Below are 22841 nucleotides of genomic sequence, written 5' to 3'. Positions count from 1 at the left end.
CAATTTGTTTTTGCCACTGAGCCGGCAGGTCATGTGTAATGCAAGCGATGTAAGCCCCAAATTAGCGCTTCTAGCCGGCACACTGAATCCTGGCATGAAACTGTGCTTGCATTACAGCCAATATTTGTCATACAGAACCTGGTGACACCAGCATGTAAATATTTGGAGGCAGGATCCGACCCAAAACATGTATATTTGGATTTTGCCCAGCACAGCTAATCCCGCTTATTTTGTTAATTCTACTGCCAAATGTACAAACCCCAAAACCAGTGAAGTTAGCGCATTGTGTAAATCCTAAATAAAAACAGAATACAATGATTTGCAAATCCTTTTCAACCTCTATTCAATTGAATAGACTGCAAAGACAAGATACTTAATGTTCGAACTGGAAAACGTTGTTACTTTTTGTAAATATTAGCTCATTTCTAATTTAATGTTTCAAAGAATCTGTCACAAGAGGCAAAAAAGACAGGGAAAGTTGAGGAATGGTAAATGGTAAATGGTTTGTACTTGTATAGCGCTTTTCTACCCCTTTTTAAGGAGCCCAAAGCGCTTTGACAGTATTTCCACATTCGCCCATTCACACGCACATTATCACAATGACGGCGGGAACTGCCATGCAAGGCGCTCACCAGGACCCATCAGGAGCAAGGGTGAAGTGTCTTGGCCAAGGACACAACGAACATGACTAGGATGGTAGAAGGTGGGGATTGAACCAGTAACCCTCAGATTGCTGGCACAGCCACTCTACCAACTTCGCCACGCTCATCAAACACCCTTTTGGAACATCCCACGGGTAAACAGACTAATTAGGAACAGATGGTTGCCATGATTGGGTATAAAAGTACCTTCCATCAAATGTTCTGTCATTCACCATCAAGGATGGGGCGAGGGTCACCACTGTGTGAAAAATTTGAGAGCAAAAAAACATTTCTCAACGAGGTATTGCAAAGAAATTAGGGATTTCATCATCTACGGTCCGTAACATCACCAAAAGATTCAGAGAATCTGGAGAAATCACTGCACATAAGCGGTGATATTACAGACCTTCAATCCCTCAGCCGATACTGCATCAAAAAGCAACATCCGTGTGTAATGGATATCACCACATGGGCTCAGGGACACTTCAGAAAACTTCGGTCAGTAACTACAGTTCGTCGGTACATCTGCAAGTGCAAGTTAAAACTCTACTAGGCAAAGCCAAAACCATTTATCAACAACACTTAGAAATGCTGCCGTCTTCGCTAGGCCTGAGCTCATCCAAGATGGACTGATGCAAAGTGTAAAAGTGATCTGTGGTCTGAAGAGTCCGCGTTTTAAATGGTTTTTGGAAACTGTGGACGTTGTGTCCTCCGGAACAAAGAGGAAAAGAACCATATAGGCGCAAAGTTCAAAAGCCAGCATCTGTGATGGTATGGGGGTTTATTAGTGCCCAAGACATGGGTAACTTACACATCTGTGAAGGCACCGTTAATACTGTAGTCCAGACCTGTCTCCCGTTGAAAATATGAAGAACAACTTAAGCTGTACATCAAGCAAGAATGGGAAAGAATTTCTCCTGAAATGCTTCAAAAATTGGTCTCCTCCGTTCCCAAACGTTTACTGAGTGTTGTTGTTCTAATGTTAAGTATCTTGCCTTTGCAGTCAAGTCCATTGAATATAAGTTGAAAAGGATTTGCAAATCATGGTATTCTGTTTTTATTTACTATAGAAACAATTTGCCAACTTTACTGGTTTTCGGTTTGTACTTACATCAGATGTATTAAACTTGGGTCCCACGGGCCACATCAGCTGTTCATTTGCATCCCTCCCCGAACATCGACCAAAAAGGCTTGACAAAATCATTAAAACTAGGGTTGCTCATGTATGCAGTACTCCTTCCAACCCATAGGGGGCAACAGCAAGTCATATGTAACAATGAAGCAGTTGAGGGATGTGTAGAAGAAGAAGACTACTCATTGAACCCTTAAATAACCTAAATAAACTGCGAAAGTCGAACTTTTGCAATGACTGGACAACAAAGCATGAATGTTCTACCCTGAGTAAGTCCTCGATTCGTTGTTTCTTGTCGGACATTTTAAGGGACTGACACATCGTTCTAAACAAGCAGCAACGATGGTAGAAATACACACATGTAAGCTTCACCACAAAACCTGGTCAAACCTTTGTAAGTAGATATTGTGCATAAATATGTTAAGTATGTTTTGTCTTGAAATTGCAGAATTGTTTGATGTCTTGTATTTGTGGTCCTGTAGTTTTTTGTCTGAGAGTATTGATGCCGATCAAACCTCGTCTAATACATGTTGCGCTAAATTTGACCTGTAAAGGGCGATAACGCTATACCTTAAGTTTAGTTGTAATGTGTCATAGACACATACATTGTGTTCCATATTTGATGTGAATGTTTAGTTTTGATAAGCGTAAACATCTGTAGTTTGTGTGAACACAAAACCTTCGATTTTATTTATGTAAAATACACAATTGGCGTAATACTGTTGTAATGTTATTTATTTATTTATTTTTTTAAATCTTAAAAACCTAAATGAAGGAAAAAGTGTGAAAAAATAAAACTGACGAAGGAAAAGATTTCAAAAGAACGAACATCAATCCTCAACAAAACTTCTGGAGCTTCTTTTTCTTCATGCTGTTAACTAGCTGCTCACGCTGGAAACGAGTAGAAAGGCCAAAAAATACATTTAATGACAGTGCAGTTTGAAAGCCGATGTGTTTACTTTGAAATTAAGTAAACATAGTCCGAATTAAATATAACCTGCGGGGTAACTTTCTGATAAAACTGCCGCCCTCTTCATGACGTAGTTGAATAGCCCTGACCCATACCCTCCTACCAGCAATACAAAATGGTTTCTTTTACTTGAGCGGCAAACCCACTATGATACATTTCACTCATCTCACATGTGATAAGAATTCACACATTTTGGAACAAGTGATAAATGAAAAGGTAAAATAAAATAAATTTGTTTGTGGCAGCACATGAGAAATTTGCGTAAGTTCCACTTTTGCATCTGTTTCGGTAATTTTTTTTAAAATTTTGATTCGATGCCATACAGCATCTTTAATAATGTTCAAGTTATTAAATGAATGCCTTACTCAGTCCAAACCAAGCATCTATGTAAGCTTGCCATTTATAACACAGAGCGCGAGAAGTACTTGAATGTTCCTGTTAACCGAAAGGATTTAAAATCATTATGCACGAAACTGTGATGCTGTATCGAAAAGTCAAATTCCTGAGAGGGTGCGGGTGGTTGAATGCAGGGTGCGGTTGCCTGCGTGGGTGGAGAGTTGTTCTCATGGAGAGAATGGATTCAGAAGAAAAGGTTAAGATTGCGAGCTCCACACAGCCCTGTTCACATTCAGCCCTCCTGAGCTCGGGGCATTTATTTTGAGAAATTGTGGCTTTTATTATCTGCAAGAACGGACCTCTCTGCTCTAAATCCTGCACGGGTCGGGACCATCTGTCTAGCTTAATTGTGTCACCGGGGTACAGGACCAGGGTTCAGCATGCAACCCATTGGTGCGGACAAACACTCATTCATACACATTCCAGGCTTTCGTACCTTGATAATGGACTCTCAGAAAAAAGAAGGGCAGAGAGAGGACATTAGGGTCACAGGACTTGGTCAAGTGAAGTGGACATTAATGTCTATATGCCCAAGCAATGTTGACACTGACACTGAAAGTGTTAACCAGCAACTTTATTATGTAAATTTTAGTGCAGCTGAATATAAATGCTTGATTTTTAGGTAAGCCCGTTAGTGCCTGACTACTAAGTAATTTGGAGAACATGTGTTCACTGTAATTTATAGCACTAACATGCGACTATACTAAAACTGCAAATTTAGTTTAAAAAACATTTACACAGCTCGGAATTCAATCTTATACAAGCATAAAGAGGCATCTACTCTCGAGGTTTAGTATCTTGCTAAAGAGCACCTCAACATCAACAAACACTTCTCATTTACGTATTTAGATTTTAAGCAGGTATTGAAACTACAACCGTCTGGTCCACAAGAGCTTGACAGTCAACTTGAGTTTGTATTGTTTCCAAACTGCATATTATGAGCACATTTTCAGAATACTTCGAAAAGAGTACAGAGCTTATGCAACCAGCTGCCACTTCAGCTTTGCAATTTCAGAATCAGAAGAGTTTTAATGGCATTGTTTGAAAACGGGTTCACAAACTAGTAATTTTACTTGGCGCAATCGTGTAACATAAAACACATGTAACACAGAATAGAATAACTATATAATAGTAACTATAATAACTAATACATTTCTAGCACAGAGTAAAGAAAACGGAAAAAACTAAACATTTGCAATACATAATACATATTTTGCACATACAATTTCATCAAGCATAGAAAACAACAAAACAAAACAAAAACACAATTCCAACACCCACATACTGCACTGCAAAAAGTCAGTGATCAAAAACAAGAAAAAACAATACAAAAGTTAGGGGTATTTTACTTGAACTAAGCAAAATTATCTGCTAATAGACCAAGAAAATTCGGCTTGTCAAGACTTTCCAAAACAAGTCAAATTAGCTAACCTCGATGAACCCAAAAAACTTTAAAATAAGTATAATCCTACTAATAAGAAGTGCACTTTTTTTGGTAGAAAAAAAGAGACCTTTTTGCTCAATATCCATCCATCCATCCATTTTCTCACCGACCGCCGCCTCAGGAAGGGGAAGCAGTGCACTATCAACACCGTGTATGGTGCGGATGGTGTACTGCTGACCTCAACTGCGGATGTTGTGGATGGGTGGAAGGAATACTTCGAAGACCTCCTCAATCCCACCAACACGTCTTCCTATGAGGAAGCAGTGCCTGGGGTATCTGTGGTGGACCCTCCTATTTCTGAGGCTGAGGTCGCTGAGGTAGTTAAAAAGCTCCTCGGTGGCAAGGCCCCGGGGGTGGACGAGATCCGCCCGGAGTTCTTTAAGGCTCTGGATGCTGTGGGGCTGTCTTGGTTGACAAGACTCTGCAGCATCGCGTGGACATCGGGGGCGGTACGTCTGGATTGGCAGACCGGGGTGGTGGTTCCTCTCTTTAAGAAGGGGGACCGGAGGGTGCGTTCCAACTATCGTGGGATCACACTCCTCAGCCTTCCCGGTAAGGTTTATTCAGGTGTACTGGAGAGGAGGCTACGCCGGATAGTCGAACCTCGGATTCAGGAGGAACAGTGTGGTTTTCGTCCTGGTCGTGGAACTGTGGACCAGCTCTATACTCTCGGCAGGGTTCTTGAGGGTGCATGGGAGTTTGCCCAACCAATCTACATTTGCTTTGTGGACTTGTAGAAGGCATTCGACCGTGTCCCTCGGGAAGTCCTGTGGGGAGTGCTCAGAGAGTATGGGGTATCAGACTGTCTTATTGTGGCGGTCCGCTCCCTGTACGATCAGTGCCAGAGCTTGGTCCGCATTGCCGGCAGTAAGTCGAACACATTTCCAGTGAGGGTTGGACTCCGCCAAGGCTGTCCTTTGTCACCGATTCTGTTCATAACTTTTATGGACAAAATTTCTAGGCGCAGTCAAGGCGTTGAGGGGTTCCGGTTTGGTGACAGCAGGATTAGGTCTCTGCTTTTTGCAGATGATGTGGTCCTGATGGCTTCATCTGACCGAGATCTTCAGCTCTCACTGGATCAGTTTGCAGCCGAGTGTGAAGCGACCGGAATGAGAATCAGCACCTCCATGTCCGAGTCCATGGTTCTCACCCGGAAAAGGGTGGAGTGCCATCTCCGGGTTGGGGAGGAGACCCTGCCCCAAGTTGAGGAGTTCAAGTACCTAGGAGTCTTGTTCACGAGTGAGGGAAGAGTGGATCGTGAGATCGACAGGCGGGTCGGTGCGGCGTCTTCAGTAATGCGGACGTTGTACCGATCCGTTGTGGTGAAGAAGGAGCTGAGCCGGAAGGCAAAGCTCTCAATTTACCGGTCGATCTACGTTCCCATCCTCACCTATGGTCATGAGCTTTGGGTCATGACCGAAAGGATAAGATCACGGGTACAAGCGGCCGAAATGAGTTTCCTCCGCCGTGTGGCGGGGCTCTCCCTTAGAGATAGGGTGAGAAGCTCTGCCATCCGGGAGGAACTCAAAGTAAAGCCGCTGCTCCTCCACATCGAGAGGAGCCAGATGAGGTGGTTCGGGCATCTGGTCAGGATGCCACCCGAACGCCTCCCTAGGGAGGTGTTTAGGGCACGTCCAACCGGTAGGAGGCCACGGGGAAGACCCAGGACACGTTGGGAAGACTATGTCTCCCGGCTGGCCTGGGAACGCCTCGGGATCCCCCGGGAAGAGCTAGACGAAGTGGCTGGGGAAAGGGAAGTCTGGGTTTCCCTCCTTAGGCTGTTGCCCCCGCGACCCGACCTCGGATAAGCCGAAGAAGATGGATAGATGGATGGATTTTCTCACTAATAACAAGTGCACTTTTCTTGGTAGAAAAACAAATATGAGACTTTTTTGCTCAATATGTTGAAAAATATTCTTAAATTAAGTAAATGCTAGTGCCATTATCTTGACATAATGATATGCGCTCGGCATTACATTATATATATGTATATATATATATATATATATATATATATATATATATATATATATATATATATATATATATATATATACAGAGCCCTGCACCCGAACCAACAATTTTTTATTGTAATTTTGAATAATTTACTTGAATGTGCATGAACTATTTCTGTTCAAAATAGATTGAAATGTCACATGATAATTGTTTAAATATTAACTGTCAGTTTGCTGTTCTGTGCCACCTGTACTACTATATGAGTACGTATTTTCTATTGTTTATTTGAAAATAAAACAGCAAAGTCCATTTGGCGGTCATCGGTTTTAATTATGAGACACAATTGTGTCAAAATCATGATTTTTTTTTTTCATGCTTGAAGTAAGAAATTATTACTTTAATAAAGTAGTTTTTTGCTTGTGAGTGTTGACGACACAGCTTTGCAATAGTTGATATTCTAGTTTCAAGCATGTTTTACTCAATATAAGTCATAAAATCTCAGCAACAAGCTGTAATATCTTACCAAGATCATTTAGGACCAAACCCTTAAAACATGTAAAACTCTCTAACATAAAATCTGCTGAGTGAGAAGAATTATATGATCAGACAGAAAATAGGCAAATATCACCCTTATGTGAGATATTCAATCTTAGATTTCAGTTTTTGCCGTTTGTATACTACAGTGCTCCATGCCATCGTCTGCTGGGGGGAAAGGAACAGACCCAACAAAGCAACCAAGAAAGCCGACTGCGCCCTGGACTGCCCACTTGCCAACAGTCAATAACCGGTTGACGCGGATGAGCGAGAATTTGTCCAGGAGGACCGAAGTGTCATATCCATGCTTATTATGCTCCATAAAGCTCGTTCACCCCGACGATTAACGCTAACTCCACAGCCCCGTCTCTTTGTCCGCATATCCTCTGGTCTCTCCATGCAAACTCCAGTGTAGCAGAGAGCCAACATTTGGCCTCCGGCACAAATAGGGCTGTGGCCAAAAGGCTTCTCCGGGCAGATCCAAAATTTCATGAAAAAAGCACCAAAAACCACTTTAAAAGTCCCGAAAGTGTCACCTCTTGTTGCGCAGTCCTGAAAGGGCTCGAACCAAAAGGCAAAAAAAGACATTAAAACAACAGCATCATATAATACATCATATAATTTACATATTTATATTTCTTTTTCCAACATGTTCAAAAAGGAGTGGGAAGAAGCCAAGCCTATTTAACAATACTTAGATCCATTTTGTAACACAATTTACCATATTTTCCGGACTATTGAACGCACATAAAATCCTTTTTTTTTTTTTCTCAAAACTCGACAGTGCACCTTGTAACCTGGTGCAATGTAAGGAATAATTCTAGTTTTGCTTACCGACCTCGAAGCAATTTCATTTGGTACATGATGTAATAAGTGTGACCAGTAGATGGTGGTCAAACATTAGAGATATGTGCAGACTGCACTATGATGGCAATAAGACTCAAGTAAACAACACAAACACTTTATATGTTCCATTGAAAATATAGAACTTTACACATGGTGCTCAAAAATCTATCAACATTTTTAGTACAACTTTGGCAAGCTATGAAGCCGCACCTCTTGATGGATTGTTGGCGCATTAAACATGCAAGTATTATTATGGTGTGTGTATAAGGTAAGACATATTATCCGGCCTTTTTGTTTTGCAATATTATGCAAAACCAACATTTCTTACCTTCTGGTTTTTGCTGATCTGTATTTTAATCCTGAAAAATTGCGCGCTTCCTCCTTTGTAATGTGTCGACTCCTGAAAAATTGTGCGCTTCCTTCTTTGAAGTCTGTGTCGACCCTGTAGTCTATCTTCTTGTTATGGGACATTCATCCTCAGCTGTTGCCATTTCTAAACTGTGTCGACCCTGTAGTCTATCTTCTTGTTATGGGACATTGATCCTCAGCTATTGCCATTTCTAATATAGTGTAACGTCCTTACTTATATCTGTCAGTAAACTCACCATGAAAGCGCTAAAACATACCGGTGTAGTGAATTTACATTATTCACCCAAGGAACTTTAGTTATTAGAGTTCTGGTTGGACAGTTTTTCACGAGACACATTTCCGACGTTGTTGTTGTTTCCGGATGAGGAGATGCTGCTCCGTTATAGATTGAAATAAAGTCTAAATGTCATTAAAACAGTTAGCTCCATCTTTTGACACTTCTTCCACTCCCGTCCTTGCACGCTACGCCGCTACAACAAAGATGACGGGGAGAAGACGCTGTCAAAGGTGAGCCACGTAAATAAGATCACCCACAAAACGGCGCATCCTGAAGCAACTGTCAGAAATCGGCTTAAAGATGATTTGTAAAACATAATCTATGCAACATTTTGATCAAAGAACCACCATTACATGTTATGTAGACCACAAGGAAGTGTTTTCCATTTAGAAAAAAAATAAATAAATAAATACAATTGGAAAATAAAAAAATATATATATACATATGTATATATATATATATATATGTGTGTATATATATATATATATATATATATATATATATATATATATATATATATATATATATATATATACATATATATATATATATAACACACCATATAATCCGGTGAACTCTATGGTCCGGAAAATACAATACATCAGTAAAATACAACAATTATCTTAAGTTAAGTCAGTTTTGATTCACATATGAGATGAATTATATCTCATTTTCAAAAAAGTGTGAATGTGCATGAGCATTAAAGATTGTCTATGCGTGATTTATTTATGATGAGTGTATCCTGAAGGCAGCTGGGATAGTCTCCAGCTAAGTCTCTCACAAGAGCTATTGAAAATCGATGAATAGATGAATTGTAATTCATCTCTGATGTCAGTAATTTCCATCAGTCCATTTTCTATAGCGCTGTTCCTCATTTGGGTCACAAAGGAACAAGAGCCTATCTCAGCTAGGTTACACCCTGAAATGGTCACCAGCCAATCGCAGGACCCATCGGAAAAAACAATTTTTCAGAAAATTTAGACCCTCCAATTAGCCTGACATACTTCACTTTAGAACGTGGAAGGAAGCCGTAGTACTCACAGAGCGAGAAAATGCAAACCTACATCGTGATTCAAACATTTCAGCACGTGTTCCTGCTGAAATGGCTTATTCAATTGTATTCTTCCACTTCTTCTACTATGAGCACAAGTTGTTTGTGATGGTAAACTGTCTAGGTTCTCTCCTTTAGTTCGAGGGTGTGAGCGGGTAAGGCCAAGTACACTGCAAAAAGTCAGTGTTCAAAAACAAGAAAAAAAACATTTCAAAAGTTTGGGGCATATTACTTGAACTAAGAAAAATTATCTGTCAATAGAACAAGAAAAATTGGCATCTCAAGACTTCCCGAAACAAATAAAATTAACTAACCTCGAAGAACCGAAAAATACTTTAAAATAAGTATATTCTCACTGATAACAACTGTACTACTATATGAGTACATATTTTCAATTGTTTCATTGAAAATAAAACAGCAAAGTCCATTCGGTTGTCATCTGTTTTAATATGAGATACAATTGTGTCAAAGTCATGATTTTTTTTTTTCAAATGCTTGAAATTAGAAATTAGTACTTTAAAAAAGTAGTTTTATACATGAGTGTTGATGACACAGCTTTGCAACAGTTGATATTCTAGTTTCAAGCATGTTTTACTCAATATTAGGTCATGAAATAACCTTAAAATAATTATTATCTCCCAAATAACAAGTGCACTTTTCGTCAGAGAAAAAACTAATATTAGACCTTTTTTCTCAATATGTTGAAAATTATTCTTAAATTAAGTAAATGCTAGTGCCATTATCTTGACATAATGATATGCGCTCGGCATTACATTTCTTGCATTTTCCCATCGATAATATGACATCATCGCGCCAAGTGCGTGCTCCTTCTGTCAATTAATGCGCAAGGAGTATAGATATATATATATATATATATATACATATATATATATATGTATATATATATATGTGTGTGTATATATATATATATATATATATATATATATACAGTTGTGATCAAAATTATTCAACCCCCACACAATTTTTGGTGTTTTAGCAAGTTGGACATTTATTCCGTATTTTGTTTATAGTCATATCAAATAAAGATGTGTCAAATAGACAAATGCAACTTAAATTGTAACGCTGTATTTTACAAAATACCAAAAAAGGATATTTTTCTTAATATCTCATTGACAAAATTATTCAACCCCCTAGTTACATGCATCTTTAGTACTTAGTAGAACACCCTTTGGCAGTAATTACATCCTTCAAACGTGATACATAACCGGACACAAGCTTCTTGCAACGATCTACAGGTATTTTAGCCCATTCCTCTTGGGCAAAGGCCTCCAGTTCATTTATATTCTTGGGCTTGCGTGCTGCAACTGCCTTCTTCAAGTCCCACCATAGGTTTTCTATAGGATTTAGGTCTGGCGACTGTGAAGGCCACTCCAGAGTCTTCCGGCCCTTCTTCTGCAACCACTCTGATGTTGATTTGGAGGTATGCTTGGGATCGTTGTCCTGTTGGAAGGTCCAACGTCTCCCAAGCCTCAACTTCGTCACTGACTACATGAAATTTGCAGCTAATATATCCTGATAAAAAATAGAATTCATAATGCCTTGAACGCGCTGGAGATTCCCGGTACCTGAGGCAGAGAAACAGCCCCAGAGCATGATTGACCCCCCACCATGCTTAACAGTAGGAAAGGTGTTCTTCTCTTTGTAAGCTTCATTTTTTTTCTCCTCCAGACATAACGTTGTTTCATAGGCCCAAAGAGTTCCAGTTTTGTCTCATCACTCCATAGAACAGTTTCCCAAAACCTTTGGGGTTTGTCCAGATGATTTTTGGCATAGTGGAGTCTATTTTTCTTGTGCCTGGTAGGCAGAAGTGGGGTGCGCCTGGGAGTTCTGGCATGGAGGCCTTCATCTCGTAGTGCGTGCCTTATTGTCTGGGACGAAACCTGCGTTTCCCCCTCTGCAATGTCCTGTTGTAGTTCCTCAGCTGTTACCCGGGGGTTTTTCACCACTGTACGCTTCAAATACCGGACAGCAGTTGCACACAGCATCCTCTTTCTACCACGCCCAGGTAGTGTTTCCACTGTGCCTTTAGCTTTAAACTTGCGAATTATGCTCCCAACTGTGTCTCTTGAAATGTGTAATGTCTTATATCCATATCCTTTCTTATGAAGAGAAATTACCTCCTCTCTTGACTTCTTTGACCACTCCCTGGACTTCACCATGTTGCAAATACACCATTGACCATCCACAAGAAGCTGAGCGTCACAGTCTTTTTAAATCAGTTTAATTCTTGCTTGTTATGGTTTTAATCACATCTACAGGTGTTTTCAACACCTGATTGAAAATACCTTATTCAAATTCTGTTCTTAAGAGTTATGATCTTCAAGGGGTTGAATAATTTTGTCAATGAGATATTAAGAGAAATGACACTGTTTGGTATGTTACAAAATATAATGTTGTAATTCAGGTTGCATTTGTCTATTTAATGCATCTTTATTTGATATGACTATAAACAAAATACGGAATAAATGTCCGACTTGCTAAAACACCAAAAATTTGTGGGGGTTGAATAATTTTGATCACAACTATATATATATATAAAATATATTTACAGTCCGGTACCCAACCAAATTTTTTTTTATTGTAATTTTGAAGAATTTATCTGAATATGCATGAACTATCCATCCATCCATTTCTACCGCTTATTCCCTTTTTGGGTCGCGGGGGGGGCTGGCGCCTATCTCAGCTACAATCGGGCGTAAGGCGGGGTACACCCTGGACAAGTCGCCACCTCATCGCAGGGCCAACACAGATAGACAGACAACATTCACACTCACATTCAAACACTTGGGGCAATTTAGTGTTGCCAATCAACCTATCCCCAGGTGCATGTCTTTGGAGGTGGGAGGAAGCCGGAGTACCCGGAGGGAACCCACACTTTCACGCGGAGAACCTTGTTGAAACTTGAAACAGGACTTCATCCCATCTAGTCCATATTCACTTCACTCCATTTCAGATGAGATTGTAAGTGGTTGTAATTGATACTTAGTGTTTACCTGCTTGGGAAGCAAACTGAGCGAGAATTAAAGCGGTTAAAAATAAAAAAAGTGGTTTGCTTTGCCGTTCCGACGGTGAACAAATTGGATGGTGAGACCAATGGAACCTTTACAGCTCCTTTGAAGACACTTCAACTCCCGTCTTTTTCTTCTGGCTCACCAGGTATCCAATGTTCCTCTGTTTGTCACCATTAGACTGAGAAGTGCCACATTCCATCCAGTCATTTTCTCACTAGTTGTTTTTCTTCTCCACGTGAGCAGAACCTCAAACACGCCCGCATGAATGTTTCTATTCTTTTGAAGTTGACGGATAGGCTCCTGACTAAATCATGGTTAGTGTAGCCCCCTCTTCATCAGCACCAATATTTCCTATCCTTTCTGCTCCTCCACATTCAACCCTTAAGGTGCTTGTGTTATGGGTACGAAATGAGTCCCCAGAGTTTAGTCCAAGTCTAATTCAAAGGTAACGCCGCTTTAATGGCCACGTTATTCTCACTCAAAGGAATTTTGAAATGAGGCGTAAAGATAAAGGCAGGCGTTTGAAAGGATGCACAGTGCATAACTTTAAGTGTGTGCAGGCTACGATATAGTTCATGTCTTAAGAACCTGCATGCATATACAGTACATGTGACTTTGGTGCTCAGTTTTCAAAGGCACCGGCATGCTTGACAGAAAAGGCGGCGCTCTGATGGATGTGCTAATGGATCCGTATGCACAGCAAGGGCCCCCTGTACGGATGTGGCATTTTCTCGTGTGTCGCTTGGAACAGAGCCCTCTCGACACGCTGTGACACCTTCCCACACTCTGTTCATGTTTCCTTTCTGTACTGTACTTTAAACCGAACTCTACTGAAAGAGAACGGGAGACAAGCTGAAGCTCTCTAGAGAGGTAGCCCTGTTATTCAACACGCTGGCATGGTGCCCTCGTCAGATCATAAATAGATCAAATTCAAGAAGAACAGTGGGAGTTTGAATAGATGAAATTGATTATTTAAAAAAAACAATATCAAAAAACATGCCCCTTCAATTTGGGTGGAAATCAATCAAGGATCCATGCTGAGCAAACAAGCCACTGCAGATCTGCTGAAATCTGACATGGGGAATGTTGCTCTCATGTAGAGGTACTGCAACCGCTGCCTTCTTACAGCTTTTCACGTTCATATGTGACATGTGCCCTGCAGGAATCCATTGTGATAACGTGTGCCCGCAAGGCTTCTGGGGGAGCAACTGTTCACTCAGCTGCCCATGTCAGAACGGAGGCTCCTGCTCACCTGAGGATGGAACGTGTGTCTGTGCACCTGGATACAGAGGGACCTCCTGCAGAAGAAGTAAGTTCAATCCCCCCAATCACCTTTGGTCTAGTCCTGTAAGTAGTACTGGTACTGGTAGAAGTCCAGTGGTTAGCCGTGTGTTCATCTTTCGTTGGGCGCACCAACAGTCCATTCAAAGGCCTACTGAAACCCACTACTACCCACCACGCAGTCTGATAGTTTATACATCAATGATGAAATCTTAACATTGCAACACATGCCAATACGGCCTGTTAAGTTTACTAAATTGCAATTTTAAATTTCGCGCGGATGTATCATTGCTAAAACGTCGCGGTGTGATGTTGCGTGCGCGTGACGTCATGCATTCTAGAGGACATTTTGTTCAAGCACCGTTCAAAGCTATAAGTCGTCTGTTTTCAACGCATAATTCCACAGTATTATGGACATCTGTGTTGCTGAATCTTTTGCAATTTGTTCAATTAATAATGGAGACGTCAAAGAAGAAAGCTGTTGGTGGGAAGCGGTGTATTGCGGCTGCCTTTAGCAACACAAACACAGCCGGTGTTTCATTGTTTACATTCCCGAAAGATGACGGTGAAGCTTTACTATGGAACAGAGCGGTCAAGCGAACGCGGTTGGATTGGACCACACACACAAAGTACAGTGTATTATGCAGCGATCATTTCGAAAGATCGTGTTTGGAAGAGTGTCACTTGCGAAGGGCAGAAGAGATGGGCATCGCCACCACCCGTCAACTGGTGCTGAAGAAAGGTGCGAGGCCGACCTTCAGGTTGTACAGGTACAACTATATAAGCTCACTAAAACATTAGTAACACAATAAGCAGATAAGGGATTCTCCAGAATTATCCCAGTAAATTTGTCTAATAACATCTGAATCGCTCCCACTGTATAGTCTTTTTTTTTCTAGTCCTTCACTCTCACTTTCCTCATCCACGATTCTTTCATCCTCGCTCAAATTAATGGGGAAATCGTCGCTTTCTGGGTTCGAATCGCTCTCGCTGCTGGTGGCCATAATTGTAAACAATGTGAAGATATGAGGAGCTCTACAACCTGTGACGTCACGCGCATATCGTCTGCTACTTCCCGTACAGGCAAGGCTTTTTTATCAGCACCAAAAGTTGCGAACTTTATCGTCGATGTTCTCTACTAAATCATTTCAGCAAAAATATGGCAATATCGCGAAATGATCAAGTATGACACATAGAATGGACCTGCTATCCCCGTTTAAATAAGAAAATCTAATTTCAGTAGGCCTTTAAGTACACTGCAAAAAGTCAGTGTTCAAAAACAAAAATACAAAAATGAGGTATATTTTATTTGAACTAAGCAAAATTATCTGCCAAGAGAACAAGAAAATTTGGCTTCTCAAGACTTTCCAAAACAAATAAAAACTTTATCTCAATAGATGGTTTTGAAGTTGTTAAAATATTTCAAGCTTTGAAAAATGTATAATTTATTGCTGACTTATTTGAGCGGGTCACTTTTGGATCCTAAGTGTGTACACTGCAAAAAGTCAGTGTTCGATAACAAGTAAAATAATACAAAAATGATGGGAATTTTATTTGAACTAAGCAAAATTATTATCAGAACAAGAAAATTCGGCTTGTCAAGACTTTTCAAAACAAGTAAAATTAGCTAGCTTCAATGAACCCAAAAATACCTTAAAATAAGTATAATCCTACTAATAAGAAGTGCACTTTTTTTGGTAGAAAAAAAGAGACCTTTTTGCTCAATATCCATCCATCCATCCATCCATTTTCTACCGCTTATTACCTTTTGGGGTCGCGGGGGGCGCTGGCGCCTATCTCAGCTCCAATCGGGCGGAAGGCGGTGCACACCATGGACAAGTCGCCACCTCCTCGCAGGGCCAACACAGATAGACAGACAACATTCACACTCACATTCACACACTAGGGCCAATTTAGATCAATATGTTGAAAAATATTCTTAAATTAAGTAAATGCTAGTGCTGTTATATTGACATAATGATATGCGCTCGGCATCATGATTTTTTTAATCATGTTTGACATAAGTAATGATTACTTTAAAAAAGTTGTTTTTTATACTTGTGAGTGTTGATGACACAGCTTTGCATCAGTTGATATTCTAGTTTCTAGCATGTTTTACTCAATATAGGTCATAAAATCTCAGCAACAAGCTGTAATATCTTACTCAGATCATGTAGGACCAAAACCCTTAAAACAAGTAAAACACTAACATAAAATCTGCTTAGTGAGAAGAATTATCTTATCAGACAGAAAACAAGCAAATATCACCTTTATTTGAGATATTTCATTCTACTTAGATTTCAGTTTTTGCAGTGTATGCCGGAGTATGTTTCTGAGCAGGGGCGGCATAGCTCAGTTGGTAGAGCGGCCGTGCCAGCAACTTGAGGGCTCCAGGTTCAATTCCCGCTTCCGCATCCTAGTCACTGCCGTTGTGTCCTTGGGCAAGGCACTTTACACGCCTGCTCCCAGTGCCACCCACACTTGTTTAAATGTAACTTAGATTTTGGGTTTCACTATGTAAAGCGCTTTGAGTAACAAGAGAAAAGCGCTATATAAATATAACTCACTTCATTAACTTGTCCCACCCACCTAAAGACAAAAATAAATATGATTGGGTTTCGTCTTCGTCAATTATTAAGGCCCTGCGATGAGGTGGCGACTTGCCCCGGGTGTACCCCGCCTTCCGCCTGATTGTAGCTGAGATAGGCACCAGTGCCCCCCGCGACCCCAAAGGTTGTAAGCGGTAGAAAATGGATGTTTCTGAGCTGCTTGGCTTTCCATCTTGGAGTGTGTAAAAGCCACACAACAGCCGTGAGCGTGTCACTCGAGGCTCTGTCAGAGGTGACTTTTATATTCCTCTGCACAGGAGCACTTTCAGTTAGTCGGCCTAGTCAGTAAGGAGTGCAAATGTGTGGAACTCAGTACCCGAGAAAGTTAAACTGGTCACAACTTACAAGACCTTCACAAAAAAATTTAACGTGGCTTATCAACCCTGACAGCTGCCATCACTAAAAGATGAGCCTGTTTTAATGCTTAAATAAATGTTATGTTGTGATGTTGTATTTTGTTTTTTTATCATATTTATTTTATTTTTCTTTTAAATTGTAATTTTATTGCCTTTTTTACATCATGACCAGGGGACTACAGATGAAAACTAGCCTTGTGGCTAATTCTGGCTTTTTTAACCATGTGTAGTTGTGTGTTTTATGAAATTGCATTGTCCCCTTTGAAGTAAACTAATCTAATCTGATCTAATTACAGCTGCATTAACAGTAGTATCAACTAATTTAAAAAAAAAAACTGGGAACCATAAACAAATAACACAAACAGTGTAAATTCTCACAGCATTCAATCGATCGCAACTGGACTGCTGACTCAGGGCAGGGGTCGGCAACCCGCAGCTTTTTAGAGCCGCCCCTTGTGGCTCCCTCGAGCTTTTTCAAAAATGTATGAAAACGGAAAACCTTTTTTTTTTTTTTTAAATGGTTTCTGTAGGAGGACAAACATGACACAAACCTCCATCATTGTTAGAAATCCCACTTTTTAAATTAAACCCGCTTTACTGATGAGAGTCATACTTGCCAACCTTGAGACCTCCGAATTGGGGAGATGGGGGCAGGGGGTTGTGGGGGGCCATGGTTGCGGGGGATGGGGTTGAGGTGCAGGCAGCATACCCCTTCCCCTTTGAACTATCCTGGATGAAATTAAATTCTTTTTTTCCAATCATTCTTCTTCTCGCTCGTCGTCACCATGTGTCTTCTACGTTCTTCTGCTTCATCTCTTTCTTGTTGTGTGTGCAGTTGTGCACTGAGCTCCAAAAGCTGTAAATGTTATTGTAGCGTCCTGGAAGAGTTAGTGCTGCAAGGGCTTCTGGGTATTTGTGCTGTTGTGTTTATGTTGTGTTACGGTGCGGATGTTCTCTGTGTTTGTGAAATGTGTTTGTTTGGTGTGGGTTCACAGTGTGGCGCATATTTGTAACAGTGTTAAAGTTGTTTTTACGGCCACCCTCAGTGTGACCTGTATGGCTGTTGACCAAGTATAAATTGCATTCACGAGTCTGTGAGTCTGTGTGTGTGTGTGTGTGTGTGTGTGTGTGTGTGTGTGTGTGTGTGTGTGTGTGTGTGTGTGTGTGTGTGTGTGTGTGTGTTTGTTTGATTGTGTGTGTGTTAAAAGATCATACAATGTATCAGCATTTCTTAATATTTTTGAGTAAAGACCATTGTTAAAGCCGTCCACGCTACATTAATATGTGACTGGGCCGGCACGCTATTTAATACGGAGGAAAAGCGGATGCCTGGACAGCATGCAGGTGTTAAGGGGTGAAGGTGTCAGGTAAGAGAGGACGCTGAAAGCAGTGCCTTTAAGGCACGCCCCCAATATTGTTGTCCGGGTGGAAATCGGGAGAAATTTGGAAGAATGGTTGCCCCGGGAGATTTTCGGGAAGGGCACTGGAATTCGGGAGTCTCCCGGGAAAATCGGGAGGGTTGGCAAGTATGATGAGAGTATTTGGCGAGCGCTGTTTTGTCCGACTAATTTCGGCGGTCCTTGAACTCACCATAGTTTGTTTACATGTGCAAGTTTCATCGCCTTTGCCACAGAAAGAGGAATTTTATGCCACTCTTCCAATGTCTCATTTTGTCCACCAACCTTTAAATACTGTGCTTGAATGCACAAAGGAGAGCTTTGTTGATGTTATTGATTTGTGTGGCGTGCTAATCGGACATATTTGGTCAGTGCATGACTGCAAGCTAATCGATGCTGACATGCTATTGATGCAGGCTGTATGTTCTTACTGCATCCTTATGCCTCGTTTGTAGGTACATTTGAGCTCATTTAATTTCCTTTACTTATGTCCTCTGTGTATTTAATATATATTTTCATGTCTCATGAAACATTATCTGTATGTAGTATTGGCTGCATTTGTTTATGCTGTTATGGACCATAGCAAATGTTACCCAGCTTTCCAAAGAATTGTAATAAATCCATTAGAAGAAGACAGCCTGCTGGTTCCTTTAACTTGGACACACACATCTATCCCTTTGGCCATTCTGAGATAGTAATTTCCTGGAGTTATCTTTCCCTCTGTGGAGCCTCAATTTTACTGTTTTCCAATGAGTAGAATAAATATTACATTTCAACATTTTTCTCAACAAAGATTTGCGTCAGCCTGCGACACAGTCATTTTGATAGGAGGGTAATATAGATAATATAGACACTTAGAGTACATCATGTGTTGCCTTCATTATAACACTTATGTAAAGCTTTTATTTTTTTGCGGCTCCAGACATATATTTGTTTTTTGTATTTTTGGTCTTTGGTCTTTAAACATTTTAGGTTGCCGACCCCTGACTCAAGGTCTTGCCTTGTTTTAATACAGTTAAAGGGGAACATTATCACAATTTCAAAAGGGTTAAAACCAATAAAAATCAGTTCCCTGTGGATTATTTTATTTTCTAAAGTTTTTTTCAAAATGTTACCCGTCCCGGAATATCCCTAAAAAAAGCTTTAAAGTGCCTTATTTTCGCTATCTTCGAAGCCATTGTCTATTTTCCTGTGACGTTATCCAGTGCTGCCAATACAAACAAACAATGGCGAATAGCACAGCAAAATATAGCGACATTAGCTCGGATTCAGACTCGGATTTCAGCGGCTTAAGCGATTCAACAGATTACGCATGTATTGAAACGAATGGCAGATAGCGAAAACGAAATTGAATAAGAAACTGAAGCTATTGAGCGAATAGCTATTGTCGCTATTCGGCCATGTTTGCCTTAGCATCGCCGGTTTCGCATCTTGTGACACTGGATCAACTTAAATGCATCGATTGGTAAGTGTTTGTTTGGCATTAAATGTGGGTGGAGGGAAACGCTGGATGTAAATATAGTTTCAAATTTACATACAGCTAGCCTAAATAGTATGTTAGCATCGATTAGCTGGCAGTCACGCCGCGACCAAATATGTCTGATTAGCACATAAGTCAACAACATCAACAAAACTCACCTTTTTGATTTTGTTGACTTTATCATTGCAAATGCATCTGCAGGTTATCCATACATCTCTGTGCCATGTCTGCCTTAGCATCGCCGGTAAAATGTGCAGACACTACGGCACATTCAATGGGGGTCTGGCGGCAGATTTCTTGCCACTTTCGCATCTTCGGGCCAGTGGTGCAACTTGAATCCCTCCATGTTAGTGTTGTTATACCCTCTGACAACACACCGACGAGGCATGATGTCTCCAAGGTTCCATAAAATAGTCGAAAAAACGGAAAATAACAGAGCTGAGACGCGGTGTTTGTAATGTGTTTGAGAAAATGTTTTTCGGCGGCTTTATTACCTAGGTGACGTCACGTTCTGACGTCATCGCTCTGAGAGCAATAAACAGAAAGGCGTTTAATTTGCCAAAATTCACCCATTTAGAGTTCGGAAATCGGTTAAAAAAATATGAGGTCTTTTTTCTGCAAGGTATATATTGACGCTTACATGGGTCTGGTGATAATGTTCCCCTTTAAAAGCCTCAGACAGCAGTTCACCTGAAAGACAGGACACCCAATAACCACAAAAACAATCTGGTGTATGCTGTCCAGTGCTGAGACAAATGCGCTGATTTATATTTTGGGGAAACAAAACAACCACCAAGCAGCCACATATGTCACAACTTAGACAGGAAAACTCTTCAGGTCAAAACTCAGCTGTCTACCTCAAAGAGACACAGCAGTCATTTGTGTACAAACATGTACATATTCAGGCCAGGGAAGACGGATGGTGAAAGAAGGAAGCCATCTCAGTCAAAGGTGAAAAAAGATCCCTAAGCAGAGAGGGAGGTCTGCAACACCACACACATATAATTCGGTTCTTTCTACCATTTCTAAGATATTCACCATTTGAGCCTATAACATCAGCGCATTTTTTTGGTTTCAGGGTCCCCCTTGTGCCATACATGCACCTAATGAGGGTGATTCCATTCTAACAACTGGTATTGTGCTGGTCGAGGTCACATTACAGTAATTGTTTGCAGCATAAAATGCCCCGATGCTAACAGCTATTCTATTCTTAGACTACTGTTCACATTGACAAATGTGTCGCTCGTTTGCATCTTAAAAGCTTTTTTTTTTTTTACAACACAATAGGTTGTATTCACCTGACAGCATGAATAGTGGGCCAGCAAGCATCTCTTTTCAAACAATCAATCAATCAATCAATCAAAGTTTATTTATATAGCCCTTAATTACAAGTGTCTCAAAGGGCTGCACAAGCCTCAACGACATCTTCAGCTGAGATCCCTCATCAGGGCAAAAAAAAAACTCAACCTGATGGGATACAATGAAAAACTTTGGAGGGGACCGCAGATGCGGGGAACCCCCCGTCCCTGGGCGACCGGTGCAATGGATGTCGAGTGGATGTAGTTAATGGTGTGAAAGTTCAGTCCATTGGGAGTCCAGCAGGGGATCATCTTAGGATAGGATAGGATAGGATAGGACAGGACAGGACAGGATTGGATAGGATAGGATAGGATGGGATAGATTAAGATAGGATAAGATAGGATAGGACTTTCTTGTCATTGCACAAGTACAGCGAAACTATGTTTTCAGCACAAACCGGTTTAAGATTAGACAAACAAACAGTGTACAGGGTTACAGAACAGGAACTCTGATGGGTCGCCAAAGGCGCCCCGTAAAAGATGAGAAAAAAGTACAAACCCCGTTTCCATAGGAGTTGGGAAATTGTGTTGGATGTAAATATAAACGGAATACAATGATTTGTAAATCCCTTTTAACTCATATTCAATTGAATGCACTACAAATAATAATTAACTTAGAATTTCATGGCTGCAACACGTGCCAAAGTAGTTGGGAAAGGGCATGTTCACCACTGTGTTACATCACCTTTTCTTTTAACAACACTCAATAAACGTTCGGGAACTGAGGAAACTAATTGTTGAGCTTTAAAAGTGGAATTCTTTCCCATTCTTTTTTTATATAGAACTTCAGTTGTTCAACAGTCCGGGGTCTCCGCTGTCGTATTTTACGCTTCATAATGCGCCACACATTTTCGATGGGAGACAGGTCTGGACTGCAGGCGGGCTAGGAAAGTACCCGCACTAATTTTTTACGAAGCCACGCTGTTGTAACACGTGCTGAATGTAGCTTGGCATTGTATTTAGTGTATTTAGTGACAGTGGTTTTCTGAAGTGTTCATGAGCCCATGTGGTGATATCCTTTAGAGATTGATGTCGGTTTTTGATACAGTGCCGTCTCAGGGATCGAAGGTCACGATTGTTCAATGTTGGTTTCCGGCCATGCCGCTTATGTGGAGTGATTTCTCCAGATTCTCTTAAACTTTTGATGATATTATGGACTGTAGATGTTGAAATCCCTAAATTTCTTGCAATTGCACTTTGACAAACGTTGTTCTTAAACTAATTGACTATTTGCTCATGCAGTTGTGGACAAAGTGGTGTACTTTGCCCCATCCTTTCTTGTGAAAGACTGAGCATTTTTTGGGAAGCTGTTTTTATACCCAATCATGGCACCCACATGTTCCCAATTAGCCTGCACACCTGTGGGATGTTCCAAATAAGTATTTGATGAGCATTCCTAAACTTTATTAGTATTTATTGCCACCTTTCCCAACTTCTTTGTCAGGTGTCGCTGGCATCAAATTCTATAGTTAATGATTATTTGCAACAAAAAAAAATATGTTTAGCAGTTTGAAGATCAAATATGTTGTCTTTGTAGCATATTCAACTGAATATGGGTTGAAAAGGATTTGCAAATCATTGTATTCCGTTTATATTTACATCTAACACAATTTCCCAACTCATATGGAAAGGGGGTTTGTAAAACGCTGGGAAAGAAGATGAGTAAAAAAATACAATCTAGACTGGGCCCCTGAGTGGAGACAAGTCAGCAG

General features: G+C 40.6%; 1 protein-coding gene across 3 annotated transcripts in view; it reads left to right on the top strand.

Annotated features, from left to right (window-relative positions):
- The window catches only part of megf11 (multiple EGF-like-domains 11), a 510687-nt gene that overhangs the window by 425807 nt on the left and 62039 nt on the right, over positions 1–22841 (top strand). For all 3 annotated transcript variants that reach the window (XM_061917129.1, XM_061917127.1, XM_061917128.1), the window contains one exon: positions 13811–13957. In XM_061917129.1, coding sequence (XP_061773113.1) covers positions 13811–13957 — 147 coding nt within the window. The remainder of the gene's footprint in view (positions 1–13810; positions 13958–22841) is intronic.

This window comes from Nerophis ophidion, linkage group LG12, assembly GCF_033978795.1.
Source record: "Nerophis ophidion isolate RoL-2023_Sa linkage group LG12, RoL_Noph_v1.0, whole genome shotgun sequence".
Taxonomy (NCBI): Eukaryota; Metazoa; Chordata; class Actinopteri; order Syngnathiformes; family Syngnathidae; genus Nerophis; species Nerophis ophidion.
Note: the sequence above shows the minus strand (reverse complement) of the source record. Positions and strands in the feature narration are given on the sequence as shown.